Source organism: Bombina bombina, chromosome 2 (genome assembly GCF_027579735.1).
Source record: "Bombina bombina isolate aBomBom1 chromosome 2, aBomBom1.pri, whole genome shotgun sequence".
NCBI classification, from domain to species: Eukaryota; Metazoa; Chordata; class Amphibia; order Anura; family Bombinatoridae; genus Bombina; species Bombina bombina.
In genome coordinates, this window is record NC_069500.1 from 1,283,716,789 (window position 1) to 1,283,741,916 (window position 25,128).

At 34.1% G+C, this 25,128-nt stretch overlaps 1 protein-coding gene across 1 annotated transcript in view; it reads right to left on the reverse strand.

Moving 5' to 3' along the window:
* The window catches only part of SLIT2 (slit guidance ligand 2), a 493,710-nt gene that overhangs the window by 171,359 nt on the left and 297,223 nt on the right, over positions 1-25,128 (reverse strand). The window contains exons 10-16 of the mRNA XM_053704101.1: positions 18,610-18,681; positions 17,455-17,526; positions 15,579-15,650; positions 11,610-11,753; positions 11,289-11,452; positions 3,224-3,374; positions 2,447-2,521 (exon numbers count right to left, since the gene is read on the reverse strand). Of these exons, the coding sequence (XP_053560076.1) occupies positions 2,447-2,521; positions 3,224-3,374; positions 11,289-11,452; positions 11,610-11,753; positions 15,579-15,650; positions 17,455-17,526; positions 18,610-18,681 (750 nt within the window). The remainder of the gene's footprint in view (positions 1-2,446; positions 2,522-3,223; positions 3,375-11,288; positions 11,453-11,609; positions 11,754-15,578; positions 15,651-17,454; positions 17,527-18,609; positions 18,682-25,128) is intronic.

Genomic DNA, 25,128 nt, shown 5'->3' on the forward strand with positions numbered 1-25,128 from the left:
CTCTATCTGAATACTGAAATACTTTTTTGGGGGTTTCATGTCCCTTTAATGACTGCTAGACAGCATGGCTAGTCTAGATTTCATGGCTGATAGCCGCATACATTGGCATATGGTGGAGAGTCTCACTATGCAGTCTAGGTTCTCTCATAAGAAAAGAGGGGAACATTTTAAAAAGGTGACAAGTTAAAAAGGTGACAAGTTTCGGGCATGTACACAGGCTTTTTTAAAGCTCTCATTTAGTGTTCAACAAAGGATGTCAAGAAAATTAGGTAAATTTGATAATAGCAAATAGAAAAGTATCTTAAAATTGCTTGCTCTATATAAGCCATGACAGTTTAATTTTGCATTTCATGTCCCTTTAACAGCAGTTTTTTTTTTTTGCTTTTTTTTAAGGAGATCAAATTATCTCACGTCGATGGGTAGCTGTTTCAGGACTAATATGCTGAAGCACTTCTTCGCAGAAAAGGTGGTTGATTCATGGCATAAACTACCATTAGCGGTGTTAAAGACAAACACTGTGGGGAACTTTAAGAATACCTGGGATAAGCATAAGGCTCTCCTACAAACTAATAGATTATAATTTATAAAAAGATCCTATCTGATGTTAAAATCTATGTTACTATGTGAATAGAATATATATAATAAATAACTTCTTAAAGTGAAGGTCCATTTTGATGAATTAGTGCCCGGTTTTTAATAAACCTATTAAAAACAAGTGTACTTTAATTCATCAAAATTGAAATTTCACTGTTTTCTTCAAAAACTTACCTTTTAATCCTGAATGCCACTCCAGCGACGTAAGAAATGACGAATCAGGCTTCCTCTAATCACAGCTCCCCCCCCCCCCCCCGGGGGAATCTTGGCCTGATGCAATGCTGTGATTAGAGGAAGCAGGATTCATCATTTTGGACCCGCGAAGACGGCTTGCGACAAGCGGAGGAAGTGCTGGGCAGCTGCCAGGATTAAAAGGTAAGTTTTTGAAGAAAACAGTGAAATGTCAATTTTGATGAATTAAAGTGCCCTTGTTTTTAATAGGTTTATTAAAAACCGGGCACTAATTCATCAAAATGCACCTTCACTTAAATTGCAACATCCAATAAATAATGTAGAACAATGTGGGTATAAGACATGTTAGGAATATTTTGAAAATATATCAAATTAATAAATATGTTACTATGAACCATGAGTAAAGTAAAGATAAATTGAATGTGTTTAACCTTTTTTCTTGTTTTCATGGGTCAGATAGAACTTCTACCATCAGATTTGCTTTGTTCTATTTGTATCCTTTGTTGAAGAGTTATCTCAGGTGCAATAATGCAGTAATGGAGGCAAGATGAACACATATGGTGAGCCAATGAAAACAGACATATATATGCAGCCACCAATCACCAGCTAGCTGCTACCTACCTAGGTATACTTTTCAACGAAGGATACAGAGAAAATAAAGCCAAGTTGATAAAAGAAGTAATATGGAAAATTGTTTAAAATTTTACTCTCTATCTGAATCATGAACACTTACTGTCCCGTTAACAATATTTTAAATTATTTATTCAAAATATGAAGCAAAACAAAACAACTTTTATTGGATTCCACAGAAACAAAGGTTTTAGACCTGACACATATGGGTCACTAAATCATTTAACTAATAATTCAGTTTTGATATTTTCCTAATAAAAGTTGAATTAAGTGAGAAGTCATGAGAAGGCATGAGTGTGCTGAAAGAAAGAAAATAGCATGTTTGGAGAAAAGAGAAAGAGGCTGAAGCTATTCTGAGTTGCTTCTGAAATTAAAGGACCAGTCAACACAGTACATTTGCAAAATCAACAAATGCAAGATAACAAGACAATACAATAGCATTTACTCTGAATTTCAAATAAGTAGTAGATTTTTTTCTAACAAATTTCAAAGTTATGTATATTTCCACTCCCCCTGTACCATGTGATAGCAATCAGCCAATCACAAATGCATATACGTATAGTCAGTGAATTCTTGCACATGCTCAGTAGGAGCTGGTTACTCAATAAGTGCAAATATAAAAGAATGTGCACATTTTTTTTAATGGGAGTAAATTGGAAAGTTGTTTAAAATTACATGCTGTATCTGAATCATGACAATTGTATTTGACCTGTGTGTCCCTTTAATGCTGTGCTAGAACAAAAGATCAGCTGCCTAAAAGCTAAACAAGGTTGCCTATATAAAACTGAAGGCTTAGAATTACTGATTACTAGTGGCCTGCAAGCTCTGCAAGATTTAGCTTATTACTTTTCTCTTACAGCTACAATGTGGGACAATTTCCTAGGAGAAGAGGCCAAAAAATGTCACTGTCCTGGCCAAATTGTGATAATTGGAAATAATGGATTGAGGGTAAGTGGACAGATCTGTTGCATTAAACAGAACCATAATACACAAATTGTGATATATTAATATAAAGTATAAACGAACTAACATTTTTCGTAGTTGAGGAAGTTTCTTGAAGATCCCTGTTGCTTCCAAGACCGTAAATTCATTGTTATTCAGACGCCTGGAACAGAAGAAAAAGCGAAATAAACTAATCAATAATTTGATTATTATTATTAATATAATTATTTGAATTAATTTAATAATTCTTTAAAACAACCGATTACCAATATCTTTGCAGTAGATACAAACTGTAAAAAAGTTATTTCAATATGAAAAAGCAGAATGTCTGAATGACATTTGGTAAAGAGTGTTTGTTTCAGTTGCAAAAAAAAGTTTGATTTTATTTACATATAAGACACATTTATTCTTTATACCTATTTTGAAGTGCCCTATTTGCTTTCTTATTTGACAATAGGGTTGTCACCTCAGCCATGTTTTCCTGGAGACTTATAAGTTACACATGCTGCAGGGAGGAACAGGTATTGTGTTTCTGGACAGCACTATTCATATTCCTCCCTGCACACCCTGCAGCATGTGTAACTTATAAGTCTCCAGGAAAACATGGCTGAGATGACAACCTTATTTGACAACTTTCCTTAGTTTTGCATTATAATTTTTCAAAAGCAGCATAGTACAGTGGATTGTGCATAGCATTTATAGAGTGTTCGTTTGGCATGCATCAGCAGAAAGCTGCTTTTGTTACTATGGTAACCATTCTGCCTTTTTTCTATTCCCTAAAAAGTTTCTATTTCCTTGTCGCACATCCAAGTGGTAAATGAAGCATGATGTTGGGAAACCATACAGTGGCGCGGGATGCACTTACAACTCGGCAGTGTACTGGGGAATGTGATCAGGGATTTTGGAAAGTTTTTGATTGGAGCAGTCCACTGTTGTTCCTTCACAGCGGCATTTCTCAGGGCAAGCCAGGTCGGCAAAACAATCTCCACTCAGCTTGGATCTGTAATCTTCTGTGCCTGTAGAATATTTATATAATATCACATGAATATAAAGGGTCAAAATGCATTGTTGCCTAAAGATTAAAGAATCTATAAAATAGAAAACATTAAGGTAAAAATTATCAATTTTTAACTGTAAGATTTTAGTCATATCACCTATGAAGACAGACATCAAGGTTGATAAACACAAAAAGGTTCCATACAAAAGGTCACATTTGCTGGGAAAAAAAACATAACTGGGTTGGCATGAAAGGGTCACATAAATGATTTATGCTTTCACAGCTGTTCTTCTGCTGGTTGCATTCACCGACAATTAAACACGTAAACGTTATAATAACAAACAAAGGTACAGATCATTTTTAAATGCCAATATTTTTTTTTATTAATATCTATTAATGCAGTTACTTTAATATCTTTTTGAAATTATATAGACAATAGCAAAATGTCAAGATTTTCCAGTCAAACGATGGGAGTGTTTGACAATAGTCTGGTTAGTTAGATGCAAAATGATTTACGTTACTTACTTTACTTAAAGGGACACTAAACAGTAACTACATTTTGTGCCCTTCCCTCTAATCATGGGTGCTGCCATTATGAGAATCTGCAGGTATATGAAGGAGAGTTACTGCACATGTGCAAACAAGTCAACACTGGAATGAAGAGAAAGATCAATTTCAACATGGCGGCAACAATGACTAGAGTAAGGCAGTGAATAACCTCAATACTATGCTTATAAAATGTATTTAGAGTTTAATGTCCCTTAAAGATTAGCTCAGAGTTTTTCATGGTTAAAATTTCTAATCTTGACTCACTTCCCAGCCTCCTTGTTGCCAGAAGGACTAGCAGTGCATTGATTTGCAATGTGTTGCTACTCCATCCAGTAACAATGAAGCAAATAAAGTTTTGTTTGTTTTTGCACAAGCTTCAGCAGCTTGCCCTGCTGTAGAAAGCCGCGTGACGTTCCATGGTGCTTGACAGAACCATGTTTTACTCATTCCTCACAACCACATGGTTAGATCAAGCACAACAGAAAATCTCGCCTAGTTACCATAAGTGCATCCATAAGGCAAGGAGAGGACCAAAGGGAAAAGAGGAAGCAAGAGGTGTCTCTGGACGTTTCGGTAATACCTGTGTGCAGCAGAGCATTCTTGATACAGAATATACCCTGCTATAGCAACAGTATTAACAGGACAGCTTAAGCAGAAAGGCAAAGAAAGGACAAACAAAATTAAAAGACAACATTTTTCTTTTCCTTTCTTTTATTTTCACAATAACAAGATGGATAATACAGTTAGGTCAATACTTAAACACCAGTTCCACTTAAAAAATGGAATGCAAAAAATCCTAATAACAATGATGCATTAATATAGTCATCTTTAGAATTTTAGTATTTAGAATTTTCCTAATGTTATAAATAGGTAGAGCATTAATTTAGCAAACAATAGCAATGCCACCTTGACCATTCAAACCGAATGAGTAAAAATAGATAAAACAATGCCAATTCAAAAATGTATTATGTAGCTTAACAATTGTTTTTCATTGTTTTTAACGTAACTGGAATTATACTCCCATTATGAAAATTGGGGATTTAAATAATGTTGAAGGGTAATAGTTGAATAACAACAACAACAAAAAAACAAAATTTTATATTTTACAGAAAAAGCCAAAAGATCATTAATGTATACTATAATGTTCTTTTATTTTAATTAATTAATTAATTAAACATATTATGAGCAGAAAGTCTTGAGTTTAATGTCTGTTTAAATAATATATAATAAAGAATCTCTGCCTGCTGTGATATACCTTAAAAATACATTTGATAAGTGATTCTGGGTGATTCTGATTCTGGGTACTATTTCTGCAAAATATAAAAATGTTTAAAGGGATATTCCAGCCAAAATTGGAAATCACGTGGATGTATTTCGGTATTGAACAGAAGCATTTTTGTAATATACATGTAATGGCAAAAATGCTTCTAATAAAAGCTATAGCTGTTTCAAAAGTGTATTTAAGTATGCACCGTGCACCAGCATTTTAAATACAGCACTTGCTCAGAGAGTCTAAGGTGTTTGTACCATCTGGTAATTACTCAATGTGTTAATTGCTGACATGATACACGCCCCACTAATTATCTGAGCAGCTGCATTATTTAAAATGTGGGTTCAGTGACAATATCTAGCTATGCTTCACATGCACGTGCAGAGAAAAATGTTAACACTAAAGCAGTGATAACTTTTACTAGAAGCATTTTTGCCATTATATGTATATTGCAAATATGTTTCTATTCAAAGATGTAATAAATCTATGTGCATTTAATTTTTGACTGGAATGTCCCTTTAAAACTAAATTTCAAATAGATAAAAAAAAATGTTTAATTTAATTAAGTGGAGCTGGTGTTTTAATGAGGAAAACACACATAGATTTTTCAGGAACTGGGTTTCCTTTGGGATAAAGGGGAAATATTTTGGACTGGAAAAAAAAAAGTATATAAGGAATTTCAAATGACAATGTTAAGTTCAAGACCATAAATCTTACTTACAGCCCAAATGATGAACTCCTGCAAAATTAAATGTAATCATAGAGGAAAAGAAAGAAAGTGAAGACAATTCAAAATCAACAAATTCTCATGCTTATTTTGTTATGGGAGAAGACATAAAATTGGAGAGAGATTGTGACTCAATTTACTGGGTTACACAAGACAAAACTGGAAAAAAAATAGGGAAAGTTAAGTTCCATCAAGCGAGAAACGTACATGACAAATTATAAGTAGTAAGAACCTTAAACTGTGCAGAAGAAATGTAAAATTACATTATGGTGAAAGCAATTTATTAATGTGTGAAGTAAGGACATAAGGGTCATACTTCTGTTATTATTTATTGACAATAGAACTAGGCATCTCAGTAGGCAAACCCAGGAGCTCTGAAAGATCTCTCAAGAAGCGCATGTACGCATGTGCGAAACGCGTCAGATTGGAGTTTACCTGATGTGTTGTTATGCCTGCTCCTGAATAAAACCTACTCTGATTCACTTTGAGTTCCAGCGTTCCTCTTTCCTCATTTCAGCTCTGAAAGAGTGTTGTGCTCAGAAGAGTTGTATACATTCTGCTATCTTATTAAAAGTGCCCACTGTTGTGTCATGCTTTGTGTGAGGACCACTAGAGGTGTTCAGTGTTTGAGGTCTTTTTCTTACCTTTTATAAATATTTCAAGAACATCACAGCTCTTGTAGCATTTTGTTTTCCATGATTTAGTTCTGGAAAATTGTGTGTAGTGTGTACATGAAATACAAGTAAGTATCTCTATAGGTATTTGAGAGAAAGACACATAGATAGAGAAACCTTGGAGGGAAAGAAAGGCCAAATGTTAAATGCGCATGGGTGCATTTCAGTTTTAAATAGAAGCATATTTTCCATATACTTCATATACTTCAATTAGTAGAAATGCTTTTAGTAAAATGTATTCATGTTTCAGTGGCATACACACATATGCTATGTGTGCCTAGAGCATCACAATTCAAATACCATGCCTGCTCAGAGACCTATCAGTGGTGTGTATTGCATCAGTGAAGACTTGTGTCGTACAAGCCACTGTTGACTCTCTGAGAAGGTGTAATGTTTGAAAGCTGGTACACGGATACTTACATATGTTTGTATGACAATGAAACAGTAATACATTTTACTAGAAGCATTTTTGCTATGGAAGTATATTGCAAAAGTGCTTCTAATTAAAACTGAAATGTATTGTTACTATCTGGAACCCTTCAATTACTATTATGTCTACATCTGTCAGCTACAGTTCAGTCACTGTGACAAATAACGGGAAAAATATATTTACATTTATTTTTATAATAATTTTTATATATGCAGTTTTTCTATATTAAAACTTGCAGTTTCTGAAAGGCAGCAAAGTAACTATTAGTCCTTAAAGAAGAAGATACTACTTGACAACAGGAACTTTATGTAATTATTCATTGTAACTGCAATTCATGATTATTTTGTCTTTGTTAAAAAACAATAAACAAAACAAAAAAAACTTGCTGTACTTCCAAGATTCAATTAATGCCTTGTCAAAGCCAGCCCCTTTGGTTAACTTGCCAACTGGACACATGTCAAGAGTTCAGGTTGTTTCAGTTCTCTCTTTTTTTCTTTAACGTGTCCAACCAGCCGGCAGATTAATCAGACTTGTTGATAAAACTAAGCATGATTTGCCGTGAACCTTGTACATATAACTTGAATAGAAAGTGTTTTGGTTAGTTCCTGCTAATGGAAACAACATTCATGTAAGTGTAAACAAACTATTATACAAATTTGCATCAACCTTGACCTTGTAGGCTCAGTTGTATTTACTAGACATTTTTTTGAGATCCTTTCATACTATACCAGCTCAACACAAAAAGAGGCAATATTATGGGGAAAAATTGGAACACTCAATGCAGAGTATAAAAAGTTTTAAGTGTCTATATTTTTTTAGATAAATGTTTACCCATAGTCAAAAGCTTGCTACCCAATGCAGAAGGGATTATTAAATTTCAATGAATTATTATCTGTGATGTAACAGGTGCATTAAATAACAAATTAATGCTGATAGAATGATGCATTCTAAGGGACAGTGTGCTATAAAATTGTTTTCCCGTTAATGCTCCTCTAATGACTTTTCATACCAGCATAAAATGTATAAGAAATAATCCTTTAGATTTATTTTTGCATACAAAATAACTGTTTATGCTCTTTGGAACCACATTCCATTAAAATGGGATGAACTCATGATTGTATCAATCTATATAAAGATTGCCAATTGAGTGAGCAACCAATGACCGTGTGTAATAAAGAAGCAGCCTGCATTTTCACTTTTGGAAGGAATTGGAAAGCCCACAATTTTCAGAATTAAATTATAGTAAAATGGTACAAAGTATATTGCAAGGGTCACAGCAAAAATATAGAACCAACTTGTTTATTTAATCCATAATAGAACTAAAAAGCAAGCAAAGTTTCAGCCTACCTAGAATGATTAAGGTAAGATAGGCTGAAACGTTTATTTTTAGTGATGTTATGGATTACATAAAGGAGTTGGTTCTACCTTGGTGCTGTGATTATCTTATAAGGAGTTTGCAGTAACTCCTGTCTATGTGCACCTTTACGTTTTTGCCTGATCTGCTGAAATGGAGTGATACTATTTAGAATATCAAAGTGTTTAATGTTCCTAAAAGGAAGTAAAACTAAACATTAAAAAAATATAACCTAAAAAATATAACACTTTTTAAGATGTTGAAAAATACATAGTGTATTTATTTTTGTGTTTTTTATGTAATGTACTTCTTAACATTGTTGTTGTCCCACTGCCCTGGAGAGGTTTGCAAATCTAACCCTGCAATATGCTACACAGCGATTGCTTATTATGTGAAAATATCATGTTTATCTGTTCTCAACTGGCCACATAAGAGGAGATACTATAAATATACTAGTGAAAGGCTGGGCAAATAACGCAAATTATACTATCAAGATAAAAAAAGTTTGTGCAGACGTTTTACACTATATGTAAACAAAAATATGTTAATGTAACCAGCAAAATGTTCCAATACTACCAACTCCCTCATTCCCTTGTGGCATAATAAATTGTTTCTGCTCTCTTTTTTTAGATCAATATACTTATGTACTGAATATGCTTTACATAAATACATGAATGTATATATATATATATATATATATATATATATACACAGCTGGTTAGTTAATACTCCACCCCTGCTACAAGCATGAATAATTCACGATGTAGATAATAAGTAAACACATATAGCTACATCTAAAGCGTTTGGTCAGTAGCTTGTTTCCTTCATCTGACAATATCTGCACCTCCCTATTACACCTGCTTTTTCATTTATCTCCTTTGAACTTCCTATTTGTATGTGTCCTCCAACCTACACAATGACAGCTTCCTCCAGATGTCCTTTCAGTCTATCTTTTTATTCTTCATATACATGGATTTTATTTAAATAGCATAGTTTTTTATAGTTAAATAGCTATCCATGCTTCTAAAAAAATATTATATTTTCTAGTACTGAATAAAAGATGTTAAAATGTTTTCTATCTTATAAAAATCATAAGTAAAACAGAAAACACATTTTTCTTTGCTTATCACAGTGTCGCAAACTGGAACGGACAAGGCTTGCTAAACTAATTCTGTCAGCAAAATATGCATTGTTTTGTTGTATTGCCATCACCTCTACCGAGGCTACTTAGGGACAAATACAGTTTGTACATTTAGGGGTTAAACGATGCAGGTCTCACCAACACTGGTGACACCACTCTATTGGAGTACTTTAAACCCCTTGCGACACACAACATATATGGTACGTTGCTGTCATTAAGGGGTTAAACATTTTATATAATCATCTACAAGTGTTTCATATCCCTTTAACTTACTCGCTGTTTTTTTCTACATGATTGGCAGATTTAACTAGCTAACTCTTGCCACTAGTGTGAATTAGGAAATCAGAATTTAAATTAAAAGTAGTTAAATTGCTATCAAGAGAAGAAAATCCATAACAAAACATTATTTCAGCTAACATGGGGGTTGGATATTGAGAAAGTGTCAGTACAGCAAACAAAAAGCCACATGCAGGTAAGGAAATACACTCTGGTAACTAAAGGGTAGGCTAAATCTGCAGTATTAGCATGCATACTTGGCAGAGGTAGACTGGTGGGAAAACCTACATATCAAAACCTACCTGGGATGAAATATTGCTCTTTAGCTAAATATAAACAAGAACAGAAATACAAAAGAGGAACCTGAATTCAGTGAACCAGAACAATAATACAATATATGGAATCATTCAGAGCTTAAAGGGACATTAATAATCACTCTGAACTATAACTGTCCACTCAAAATTACCCAAGCAGAAAATGGATTGCAATAAACAATCCTTATATACACAAACTGTAAGCAGCAGTGGTGGCACAGAATAGCCTACATCTGGTGAGAAATGAATACATGACATGTATAGAGACTCTAACTAGGGCTTACATTTTATGAAGCAGGAAGAAACTATATAATGATACCTGCAGCAGATAGGTTGTGTAAAATAACTAAACTGGAAGAACAGAATAGTTATAAAATGTTAACAAGATTGTATAGTAAACAATTCAAATGTCAATAAGAGAATTTATTTTGATTAGAAGCATTTTGCACATATAAGAAAAGCCACCACTGCCTCTACTGAGTATTGGGACAAACTGAGCATTTTCAATCTCCTACTGAGCACGTGCAAGACATTACAGTGTATACATACAATATATGAGTCTGTGATTTGCTGATGCCTAATCACATGATACAGAGGGCAAGGCAATCGAAGAAATTTCAGATTTGTCAGAAAAAAAAAATCTACTGTTAAATTAAAAATTGTAACACTATGATTGCATTGCATTTTTTATCTTGAATTTGTTAGTTGTGCAAATTGTATTTAAAGGTACTTTAAGAAAAAAAGAAACATAGGAATTCGTAGTAGAATATGAGGTTGTCCACCAGTATGTTTTCTTGTTATTTATATTTATGGACAACTATTTAAATTCCCAAATTACTGTCTACAACCAGCCCTGACTCATTCACCTATATTTTAGGGACAACCCTATAAAACTGAATTACACTGGTGAATATTAAAGGAAGCAAACACATTCTTGGATTTTCCATTGTGCTCACTATAAACTTCTTAAAAAATGCTGTTTTTCTAAATGAGCTAACATAATCTACATTTATTCTGCATGATCAAACAGACTACCTCCCTTGTTTCCACCTCTTTCTCAACAGGGAAACAACAAAGAAGGTCTCTATGATGTTCAATAATTCAGGAGAGAACCAGCTGCTTTTCTCGAGCCTTCTAAAATCACTGTTTTTTGGCAACTAAAGGGGAAAAAAAGTTGCGGCTGAACTAAGCAAATTACCTGAGCAGCGGAATTTCTTGCTTTTGATCTGCCCGATCCTTTTGTTTGCCAGTCTGCGGGGGCTGGTACAACGGGCACCACTTGTCTCAATAGGGTTTGTATGAAGATAATCCGCCAGCCACTTCAGATGGCAGTCACAGATAAACGGGTTCTGAGCCAGATGCCTTTCAGGAGTGAATGAAAATTATTTAACATGTTATTCGCAATTGACCTGACATTTTTTTATCATGAGTGCAAAGTCGAAATGGATTATGCAGAATGACAAGTTTCCCCACATCCCCCATACATGCAATCCCTTCACAATAATATGACAATACTTACAAAGTCTGAATAGCACGGAGTGGCGAAAATGTGCCTTTGGCAATGGTCTGAAGTTTGTTGTCATATAAAGAAAGAAGGTTCAGGTTTTGTAAATCTTGGAAAGCATCTACCCGCAAACAATTTATCTTGTTGGCATTGAGTAATCTGTTGAACCAAGGATAATATGAATTACACAAAGTTGGCTCAAGTTCATTCAGCTTTAACACTGAATGACAAAACCTTTGTTTACCTAAAGACATCATGAACTATCTCATTTGAGAAATACAAAAAGAGCTCTTAAGAGTTCAGAAATGTTTATATTCATAGTTGTTGATGTTCCCATGACACATTCACCTTAAAAGAGAAATTCTACTATGAACAGCAAAGAAGGAAATTATATCACTTATTTATCAATTATATCAATTATATCACTTATTCCACCAGTCTGAAATGGTTTAAAAATGATAAACATACAGAATATATATTTCCATGAATTAATGTGACATTTAAGAATGAATCATCACAAATTTAACTATGTTATAGCTATGACAATTTCTCAAAAAAGCATCAGTATACTGCTAAATCAAACTTGTAAATAATTTGCTTTATATTATTATTATTATCAGGTATTTGTAGAGCGCCAACAGATAATAATAGACAATTTTTTTTCTTTCTTTAACATACATGTAATGGGCCACATTACAAGAGGTGTACTAATTGTTATCTATTTTTTTGCTTGCACCTGATACAAGTTAAAAGTAATAGACTTCTATAGGGATAGTAAAGACTTCTATAGGGTGCGCTGAATCCCCCCTTCATTTAATAAAAGTAACAGCAATAGAATTATTGCATGAGCACTAAGCACATCTAAGCAAGTATCCCTGCTTGCTTTACCCCAGAATTACCCTGTATACATTGTTACCAATGCACCAGAGGATTCTGGGTAAGATTTGCAAATTAAATGTGAAATATCTCAGGTTTTTTTGCTTATTATACCGTTGTAAAACACATCAATCCCCTATTGTTCAACCAGAAATTTCTGTATGACTGGTAACATATTCGCTGGTATTCTAATTTCCTTAAAGTGAATGAAAATTTTCAGCAATTAGTGCCCAATTTCTAAAAATACTATTAAAAACATGGGCACTTTCATTGATGAAAGTTTACATTGAACCATATTTGTAGAAATACCTTTTACTTCTCCAAAGCCAGATCGCTGATACCCTGCCTGCTTCTTCCTGCTGTACTTACATAGCAATGACAAAACCGGCTTCCTCCAATCACAGCAGGGCATCATGAGATGGACGCTCTGGGGGAAGCCAAGATTGGAGGAAGCCGGTTTCGTCATTTCTGACGTAAGTACAGAGGAACTGAAGCGAGAGATCGGCGATCCGGCTTTGGAGAAGTAAAAGGTTAGTATTTCTACAAATATGGTGCAATGTAAACTTTAATCAATGAAAGTGCCCCTGTTTTTAATAGTATTTTTTAAATAACTGCTGAAAATTTTCATTCACTTTAAAGTGAAGTTCAATTTTCATCAATGAGTGCCCGGTTTTTAAAAATACTTTTAAAAACAGGGGCACTTTCATTGATGAAAATTAACATTGCACTGGATTTGAAGAAATATTTACCTTTTACTTCTGCAAAGCCGGATCAACGATCCCCCTCCTTCTTCTTCCTGCTGTAGACCACAGCAATGACGAAACTGACTTCCTCTAATCACAGCTAGGCATCACGAGCTGGACACTCTGGGGTGCAAGCCATGATTGGAGGAGGCCGGGTTTCGTCATTTCTGACGTCAGTACAGAGGAACTGAGGCTGAGATCGGCGATTCGGTTTTGCAGGAGTAAAAGGTAAGTATTTCTTCAAATCCAGTGCAATGTTAATTTTCATCAATGAAAGTGCCCCTGTTTTTAAAAGTATTTTTAAAAACCGTGCACTCATTGATGAAAATTGACCTTCACTTTAAAATATCAATGGTTACACAATTAATGATTGTTCATTGAGCAATGGAGAAAGCACAAAAAATGAAATTGCAACTTTATTTATCAGCGTTGGATGCATGCCAATAATTATTTTAAATGAAAGATTTCTTTTTCTTTTTATAAAAAAATAATATATGAATTCTGCACAATAAATGACAAATTGAGTTTTAAATACGTTCCACAAGGTAAATAGATCAGGTCTTAAGCTCCGCACCAGCTAAAACATTAATAATAAAATCATGCAGTACTGTAAAAAATGATTTATTAAAAAAAAACTACCCAAGTAATATTTTCCATCTTTAAAGGGAAATTACATTCATTTCCCCCCCTCGTTGTTGCATCTTAAAAAGTGTTCTACTTGTGTTCCTGCAATTTCTAAAACAACCTTTTTTCTTACAAAAATGTTTTTCATATGCTGCATTTTTAGAACATGAACGGTATTTTTTATGTTTAATATGTTTAATAAAAAAAAATATTAAAAAAATCTTTATAATATTACAAATGGCCCCATATGTTTTATGATCTTGTTATAGTTACTACATTGTTCTTAAAAGAAAGATTGAACTTTCCCTAAATTATGTAAAAATCTTTAGCAAATTATTCAATACGTCTATGTAAGATAGTTTTTGTAACTCAAAACATCTGTAAAAGAAAATACTGCTGGAACCTAAATCAGTTAGAAAGTTATTTGTTATGTCTTAAGCATACAATATCATTTGGCTACAGAACATTAGGGATAGGCAAATGTGGTGAAAGTGCAATTCCCTTGGTAGAACGAATAGTCCTGTATACATTTGTTTTGGATAATCGAATGTTGATAAGAACAAAAATCCATAAAAATTTGGTAATCGAATGTTATTTCCGGTTTTCGAATGTTACTTTCTTTTGCGAATGTTCATAATTAGATCTAATATCCCCACAAAATTTAGAATCTAAGATTCAATAGTTCATGTGGTAGGGAATTTAGTAAATTGATACATAATAGATACAAATAAATTGATTTGAATATTTCTATTTTTAATACTGCATAATTCAAATATTACATTTAAAGAGAGCATTAGAAATACTATTACATTAAACGAATGTTATACAAACATTAAAAATACAAAATGAACGAATGAGTAAAAAATATTTTCATTTTTCAAATTGTAAAACATTCGCACATCCCTACAGAACATACACATTTAAAACTCGTAACACATGAATGACCGATACATATCATAATATTTAATATTAGAAAAACGTACACTTATACAGTGTGTGTATGTATATATATATATATATATATATATATATATATATATGTGTGTGTGTGTGTATATATGCTCTGATTCCAGGATACACAGTACAAACTGTTACTATCAATAACGTGTTTGCAATGATCATAATAAAAAAAAATGTGACTGACATAATTAATCCATATTTAAAATTATTAAACTATAAGCATAAAAGAGTTTCGAAGATATCAATAAACTTTTATTTACATTTCATTTTAGCCCTCTTTGGACAGAACAGACTGTTGACCAATCATTTCAACAAAATTACTGGTAAGTATTTTCCTCCCATATTAGCTTTGCTAAATGAAAACCTAAAGGAGTCATGAAATTGGTATTACAGGTGCTGAAAATATGTCCAAGCAGATGGAAATCTAAAATGTCATACTTTTATACACAAATGTTGTCATGCAGTAACTCTTGGGCTGTGAACACTTAACATATCATTTCGACAGACTCATATATACAAACAGTTTGTGTCCAATTTCAACACTATTAGGCTGGAATAAATTAGGCCAATTTGTGGCTTCTGACAATCCTATGCTGTGATCCATCAAACAAGCAGATGGCGATCGTTATGCATGAAGTCAATGATTTAATCATATTCAATACATTAAAATTTTGTTTGCACCATGAAAATCTTTCTTAATTAAGGAACAAAATTCATTTTGATCAAAATAGAAAAGTAAAACCCCCACACTAAAACAAAACATTCTGTACCGACTACTTACAGAAGTTGTAATGCAAAAAGTCCTTCAAACAAGTTTTTGGGAAGCTCTGTAATTTTATTTCCATACAGAACACTGCAAAGAAAAAAGCAAACATCATTACAAAAAAAGGCAAAGAGAAGGCAGGGAACAGATGTAAAATGCATATTTAATATATTATAATTTGTAATTCAAAGATAGTTCAGCTTTAAAGGGATATTTTAATGAAAAAATGCATTGTCTGATTCATTAGGACACATGCTTTTTGCATTACTGACCATATACATCTCACAATCAGGGCAAATGTTAGGTTTCTAGGGATTTTCCAACTCCGCCCACAGCACACCTCGACTCCGCCCCTAGATCATCTATAACAAAAACGCTCCCCTGGCACAGCAGACAGTCACTGCCAACAAGAATACTGACCTCCCTGTCTCAGGATTTAGGAGATAATTATGTGCTTAACCCCCTACATAGGTAATCTCCCTCTTGGGAGCAGGTAGTAATGTAGCTTCCAAACAGGAAACCGCTTGTTAGTCACCAGCTGTGTTCTGCTCAAGTGGGACTTTACCTTTGTGCTTGATCCTCTTTACAAGGGTTAAATACATAGTAAGATAGAGTCAGTAAAGCAAACAATACATGCTACGTTGCATTAGAATAGACCTTTAATATAACTGAAGTACAGTTGAAAAGATTCCTGGCCAGTTATAGGGATAGTAAATGTCAATATAGAGCTGCTGAACCAATCAGATAAAGGCATAGGAATATTTTCTTCAATCACTGACCACATACTCATTTTTGAAGAGCAAAATAGGTGTTAAGGAAGTAAAACTATGGCTATTTTTTCAGGGGTTAAACACTTAAGAAGGATTAACAGAGCACATTATTCTCACTGGGATGTAGATGTAGTACTCACAAAAAAATATTAAGTAGCACAGATTATTTAATTTTTTTTGTTTCAAAGCTATTTCAATCAATTAGGAAAGTGATTAAAATTTAAAAACCAAATAAAAAGCCACGTGAATAACTTTTTAGATGAATTATGATGGATTGAAATCCTGTTAAAGGGATACTTAACCCAAATTTGTTCTTTCGTGATGTTGATAGAACATGCAATTTTAAGCAACTTTCTAATTTACTCCTATTTTTCTTCGTTCACTTGGTATATCTATTTGAAAAAGCAGGAATAAAAGCTTTGGAGCCGGCCCACTTTAGGATTAGAACCTGGGTTGCACTTGCTGATTGGATGGCTAAATGTAGCCACCAATCAGCAAGCCCTATGCAAGGTACTGAACCAAAAAGAGTCCGGCTCCAAAGCTTTCATTCCTGCTTTGTCAAACAAAGAAACCAAGAGAACAAAGAAAATTTGATAATATGAGTAAATTAGTAAAGTTGCTTAAAATTGCATGCTCTATTAAAATCATGAAAGAAAATATTTGGTTTTACTATCCCTTTCAGTTTTATCCTGTTATTTATTTATTTTATATTTGTAGTGCACCCCCATTAATTGTGAAATTTATCATTTTAACATAAAATCACTTATATATGTAGAGATATATTTACTGGCCAAAATCTACATTTTTATTGGAAGTATATAACATATGTAAATAACAAGTCAAATTTAGGTTGGAGAATTCTGAGAGCAATCAATAAATGTGTTGATATATGATCTGCAGAACATACCAACAAATATCCAACAACTTCTCCAATCCAATACAACAATCAAATAAAATGGCCAATCATACATATTTACTTTTCCTGTAGTTTAAAGCCTTGAAATTGTTTTATAGCTGCTAGAGGATTAATTAAGACAAATCATAAAGATTTTGATAGCAAGACAAAAAGTGCTGATCATTGTCAAGCAACACAAATCTGGTATCTGAGAGGCCTTCGTACTTACAGGGAGTTGAGGGATCGTAATCCTTGAAAAGCATCTGGGGCTATTTCAGATATCTGGTTGTTGCTTAAATCACTGGAATAAGAAATAGTTTTATGATTAGATATTATTCAATATAAAAGTAGCTTTGATTACATAGAGAATGTCAATCTGGGGAAAAAATAATAGCCTATTACATTTTACATCCCAATATAGCATTTTATTTTTAAAGAAATTCCTTTTTTATGAGTTTCATCTCTGCAAAGGGAATTACAACATAGTCAACAGGTTTACTCAACTGCCACTTTAGATATAGGATACAGCTGGTGTCCGTATCCTTATCTGAAGCAGAATATAGGGTGTTCCAGGTGTTTTTGAAAAGGATGAACATAAATGAAACGAATAGAATTTGTTTAAAAAATAAATTCTTGTAACAAAATTATGTTTGCAAAATAATTTCCTTTTAATATATATATTTTACAGCTAATTTTTATTATAAATAGTGTTGTTATATTAATAAATAAATTGAAATACCTAAAAAGTAACATATAATTAATTAATATTAATATTAAAGATAGTATATAGAATTATAGGAAGATTTCAGTAGTTAGAGAGTAGTTCAAAGGATACATATTTATAATATAAACGGATTCCCCTTTGGTATTTAAAATGTTATGGTGCAGCTAATCAGAGGCCGTATTAGGGTAAAGTAATACAAGTACGAGTGCAAATTATATGTATGGGCATTATACTAAAACTCAGCTGATGTTTTACTTTAAAATATATCTGATACAATGGTTTACATTAGAGATTTAATGTAGTCATATAATCATTTTCAGAAAGACTTTTTTTATTTCCAAACAAGACTGTTCCTTAATTACATGAAGTTGTACAAAAAAGCTAGACTTCCACATTATTTCAAACACTCATTTGGATGCCAAGTTCATTTTAACTACTAAGGGACTAATCACAGTATCAAGCTGGCCTCATAAATAATAAAGGTAGTATTTAATAGTCATAAACCAGCGCTACAGATGATTAACATGTGCAAAGACCTATGATCTTTGCAACCAAGGAACAGTGTTTGGTAATCGCTCAGCTGTGAAATCCCTTTTAAGAATACTTTTGGGTTTCTATGACCTCTATTAAAGAGCTTGTTTGAAATTATTTCTCACTTACATTCTTCTTAGTTTTTTATATGGTGAAAATGCCCCTGGTGGTATGATCTTGATTGAGTTTTGCTCTAATCTCCTGCAAAAAAAAATATAATGCTAAGAAACAATGTAAATAACAAGAGTACATTAAACATAACCATTTTAAAGCAAAATGTACAGATTTCATTTGACTTAAACAAGTTAATTTTAAAGCATTGAAAAAACTTTATAACATGAACAAAGTACTAGTTATAAAATAAATAATAGTTTGAAATACTGAGAAAATAATCTGTGAGAATGATAGAATTAGTCGTGTTTCATTATGATACTATTTTAGAAGATACATTGTAGTGTAGAACAATGAACTGCTTCCAAACAATATATATATATATATATATATATATATATACACACAGTATATATATATATATATATATATATATATATATATATATATATATATATATATATATATATATATATAACTATAAGGCAACAATAGGTTACAGTCTACAAAGTCCAAAATACTGTGGAAAACTCTCTCAGAAGAGTGGCCACTGTTTTAATTGCAAATGAAGAGGGGGGTCAACTTCATATTAAAGGTTCATGGAACCCAAATTTGTTCTTTTATTATTCAGATAGAGAATACATTTTGAAACAACTTTCCAATTTACTTCTATTATCTATTTTGCTTAATTATCTTGGTGTTCTTTATTAAGAGAGCAGCAAATCACTACTGGAAAATATGTGCAGCCACCAATTAGCAGCTAGCTCCAGGCTCTTGAGCCTACCTAGGTATGCTTTTTGACACTGGATATCAAGAGAGCAAATCAAATTAGATAATAGAAGTAAATTGAAAAGTTGCTTAAAATTGTATGTTCTATCTGAATCATGAAATAAAAATGTTGGGTTTCATGTCCCTTTAAAGACCATGGTTTAGGATGTCCAACAAGCTAACATACTGTAGGTGTGATGGTCAGGTATCCACATACTTTTGGCCATATAACGTGTATTACATTACACAAAAAACACCCTGTATATCCCAATAATTGTTTAATTTATTAAAAAATTGTCATTGCAAAGTGCAAAGTTAATAAAGTTCTTAACATTACCTACACTACAGCACTGTTTTAACCAATAAGTAAAACATACAAGGAATATCCCTGATCAGCATCCTCAATGACACTGCAAGACATTTTGCAGCAAGGAACACAAATTAAGTTGTCTTCATTTAAATTAAATACACTTAAATACATGGATTCAAAATCTAAAGTGAACACATTTCCTATTTCATTGAGAACCTTATTGTACTCCATAAAATGAAAGTTTGATTCAGTTAGGAATTTGTCATTTAATGTACAGTATAGCAATTTAGTCTGAAATACATTTCCTGGAGTTCATCATTGATGGGGGCCAGTAAAGAAGTAACACTGATTTGTGTGCAGTCACATTTCTGCCTAGCTATCAGGCACTGTTGCAACCAGGCCCAATGCTCTAATTCTCTAGCTCATCTTGCACAGAAAGGCCCCACACAAAGGGCGCCATGTACTAAGCTTCAAAGTGACCATCCGACTGTATTTCCGCGTCAAAATTCGCTCACGATCTGCTTCTCGTATTTACCAATCTGCTATCGAATCAAAAAACCACTATTTTTCATCAGCTATCGTAATTTTACACAACTGATCGTTCCGAAGCCTTTTTCCACTTACTACATGTTCGATCGCACGTAAATTCGCTGTAATCAGAAATTATGAATGTTACAACTAATCCGTCCGCTCCAACTTTCATTGTAACTTCGCGTGATTTGCTTTGCGACCATTTAGGTAGAGAATACAATAGAAAACTATAGGGGGTATTAACCTGACGCCAGGTAGAAGTACTTAAGTGAAAGGACTAGACAACTATTGTATCATTATTGGTTTTTGGATCACTGAATAAAGATGGAGACACTTTTACACATGTTTCTTTTCCGATTGATTCAATTACGAGGAAGAAGGGCTATACAGGCACCGGTTGACAACAATGGATTGCAAAGAAGGAGAGGTAGAAGAATCCGAGTCCCTAGAGTTTTCCTTCCACTTATGGGTTTGGAAGTCATTTCTGATCGGGAGATTATCCAGAGATTCCGTTTGGACAGAGAAGCTATTATGGAACATTACAATGAAATAGCAGAATACCTGGAGCCTATGACAGCGCGTTCACAAGCCATACCCGGACTATTAAAACTGTGTCAAAGTGAATACCGAAAAGTAAATAAACAATATTCTGATTTCTGGGAAAATGCACTTTCTTATACATGTCAGCAGCCAGACGATTATGACACCTAGATCGCCACGTGGGTAAAGAACTAAACCAATCAGGTCGCAGACTGCTTCATAACTTTGCTCTTTCGCGCCGAACGAAGCTTCAAAGTTATCAATAATCCGATTGTCTTCGAGACACAATAGACGCAAAATTTTACGGCTTGGTTTTTAGTACATTCATGTAACGAAGTTCTATCCACATGGTGCGAATGCCGGCGGGTTAATTCGATACGGTCAGTGCGAAAAAATTGACGCCTTACTACATGGCGCCCAAAGGATTGAGATAGCACACTGTGTACAGGGGAAACAGCAGCCACATACAGCAACAACATTAATGTAAAAAACTGAAGGAACATGGGCATGATCTGAGGCCTAATGTGGGCTTGTGGCTCCTGGGTCTGATATTAGAATAGAGCTGAAGAATTGACAGCAGAACAGAGATCTAATCTGTGGTCTGTTGTGATCATCTGACTCACAGATTGACAGCAGGGCCAGTTGTCTATATCTGCTGTGGGTATTTGGCTGATCGAGGGGTCAGATCTATAATCTGATGTATGCATGTGGGTTATAAGAGAGCTGCAGACACACAGGTCTGGTTGTCTTATGGCAGACAGGAGCTGCAGGCTTAGAGATTTATTTTTTTTGTAGTTTAATTCACATTGTTTGTGATGTCTGACATAGTTAAAATCAGCTCTAGAGTGGAAATACACTTTTGTTGCCAAGCTGAATATAAGCATCTGAGCCAATCACAAGCAGCATAATGTCACCAATCTCTGAAGCAGAATCTCATTGATGCCCCTAAGTTCATTTTAACTATGTGCTTAACCCATTTTTAGTTGTTAAATACATATGCAAAATATGTGTAGGCAAGTAGTAGTGCAATTAAAAAACGCTCTAACGCACTGCAGCAGAAATGTCCCTTTTAACAATATTTTTTTGTTTTAAAATTGAGTAAAAACTGTATAATATTTAAATATACAGGGAGTGCAGAATTATTAGGCAAATTAGTATTTTGACCACATCATCCTCTTTATGCATGTTGTCTTACTCCAAGCTGTATAGGCTCGAAAGCCTACTACCAATTAAGCATATTAGGTGATGTGCATCTCTGTAATGAGAAGGGGTGTGGTCTAATGACATCAACACCCTATATCAGGTGTGCATAATTATTAGGCAACTTCCTTTCCTTTGGCAAAATGGGTCAAAAGAAGGACTTGACAGGCTCAGAAAAGTAAAAAATAGTGAGATATCTTGCAGAGGGATGCAGCACTCTTAAAATTGCAAAGCTTCTGAAGCGTGATCATCGAACAATCAAGTGTTTCATTCAAAATAGTCAACAGGGTCGCAAGAAGCGTGTGGAAAAACCAAGGCGCAAAATAACTGCCCATGAACTGAGAAAAGTCAAGCGTGCAGTTGCCAAGATGCCACTTGCCACCAGTTTGGCCATATTTCAGAGCTGCAACATCACTGGAATGCCCAAAAGCACAAGGTGTGCAATACTCAGAGACATGGCCAAGGTAAGAAAGGCTGAAAGACGACCACCACTGAACAAGACACACAAGCTGAAACGTCAAGACTGGGCCAAGAAATATCTCAAGACTGATTTTTCTAAGGTTTTATGGACTGATGAAATGAGAGTGAGTCTTGATGGGCCAGATGGATGGGCCCGTGGCTGGATTGGTAAAGGGCAGAGAGCTCCAGTCCGACTCAGACGCCAGCAAGGTGGAGGTGGAGTACTGGTTTGGGCTGGTATCATCAAAGATGAGCTTGTGGGGCCATTTCGGGTTGAGGATGGAGTCAAGCTCAACTCCCAGTCCTACTGCCAGTTTCTGGAAGACACCTTCTTCAAGCAGTGGTACAGGAAGAAGTCTGCATCCTTCAAGAAAAACATGATTTTCATGCAGGACAATGCTCCATCACAGGCGTCCAAGTACTCCACAGCGTGGCTGGCAAGAAAGGGTATAAAAGAAGAAAATCTAATGACATGGCCTCCTTGTTCACCTGATCTGAACCCCATTGAGAACCTGTGGTCCATCATCAAATGTTAGATTTACAAGGAGGGAAAACAGTACACCTCTCTGAACAGTGTCTGGGAGGCTGTGGTTGCTGCTGCACGCAATGTTGATGGTGAACAGATCAAAACACTGACAGAATCCATGGATGGCAGGCTTTTGAGTGTCCTTGCAAAGAAAGGTGGCTATATTGGTCACTGATTTGTTTTTGTTTTGTTTTTCAATGTCAGAAATGTATATTTGTGAATGTTGAGATGTTATATTGGTTTCACTGGTAAAAACAAATAATTGAAATGGGTATATATTTGTTTTTTGTTAAGTTGCCTAATAATTATGCACAGTAATAGTCACCTACACACACAGATATCCCCCTAAAATAGCTATAACTAAAAACAAACTAAAAACTACTTCCAAAACTATTCAGCTTTGATATTAATGAGTTTTTTGGGTTCATTGAGAACATGGTTGTTGTTCAATAATAAAATTAATCCTCAAAAATACAACTTGCCTAATAATTCTGCACTCCCTGTACTAATAAATGTCTCACAATGATAATTAAATATCTATTGTATTAATGTATTTGAGGAATCACCAGATATTAGAAAGACATTTTTGATTTAAAATACTAGCTGGGTGTCAGCCCTAAGTGTAGCAGATATTTACTGCATGATACAAACAGCCAATGATAAACAGACACTAAAAATACATGTTTAACTCCAAAAATAGTCTTCACAAATAAAACAATCACAAATTTAATTGGCTATGCAATAAACAATGGGATCTAAGGTTGGCACGTTTTCAAAACAAAAAAAATAAAAATAATGACCAAACTAATAAGCATAAATTTGCAAAAGTAATTATAAAGCATAATTTATAAATCAAAGCTGCTAGGGCTGATTTTAAATGATCATTGGTTTATGATTAGATTAAGAGAGGTATAGCATCTTTATTTCTATATTTAATCTTTATTTTCAACTTTGACCTGAACTTTAAAGGCACATGAGACTCAACATTTTTCTTTCATGATTTAGAAAGAGCAGAACATTTTAAGCAATTTTCCAATTTATTTCTATTATCTAATTTGCTTCATTCTCTTGATATCCTTTGTTGAAAAGCATAACTAGACAGGCTAAGGAGCTGCTGATTGGTGGCTGAACATAGACGCCTCATGTCATTGGCTCACCCATGTGCATTGCTATTTCTTCAACAAACGATGCTTAAAGAATTAAGCAAATTAGATAATAGAATGTTTGAATGTTGTTTAAAATCGTATTCTCTGGGGTCCATTTATAATTGTGTGGACAGACATGATCCGCTATGTCGAACCATGTACGCTGCACATCGATAAATGCCGACAGCATTTATCATTGCACCAGCAGTTCTTGTGAACTGCTGGTGCAACGCCGCCCCCTGCAGATTCGCAGCCAATCGGCCGCCAGCAGGGGGTGTCAATCAATCTGATCGTATTGGATCGGGTTGATTTTTGGCGATGTCTGTCCGCCGCCTCAGAGCAGGCGGACAGGTTATGGAGCAGCGGTCTTTAGACCACTGCTTTATAACTTGTGTTTCTGGCGAGACTAAAGGCTCGCCAAAAACACAGTGCATCAAGCCCTTGATAAACAGACCCCTCTATCTGAATCAAGAAAGAAGAATTTGGGGCTTCATGTCCCTTCAAACATACCAGCCATGTCAGTAGAATATTTTTTAATGGTGATTTTTTTTTAAACCTTGAATCCTTCACAACAGTTAGTTCCTGAGCGCTATGTGAATCCTTATATAAAAGTCACTTGACAGAGATTTTATGAGGTTCGATTTATCGCCAGACCGACAAGGTATTACCAGCACTGGGGCATTTCTATATTAGGCAGAATAAAAACATGTACAATACAAGTTTATTCTATATTTTCTACTCAATGAGAAATAGTTTTGAATGAAAATATTATGGTTTTTCATAGTCTAGGTTTAGTAAGCTTGTGTAACACATAGAACTGATACGATATGAATAAAATAAATGCAAACCTGCCATTTGGTCATTTATTATTTTTTTAAGTTGTAGAAAGATACGCAAACAAAAACACAAACCATTATTATAAACTAACTTTTTGCTGGAGTGTTCCAGAGATTAATATTTTAAAAGTCAACATACCATAGCCCACAATAACAGATGTATATACAGAGCATGTTATGGGAACACACATACAATATGTATATTTATGGCACAGAAATATG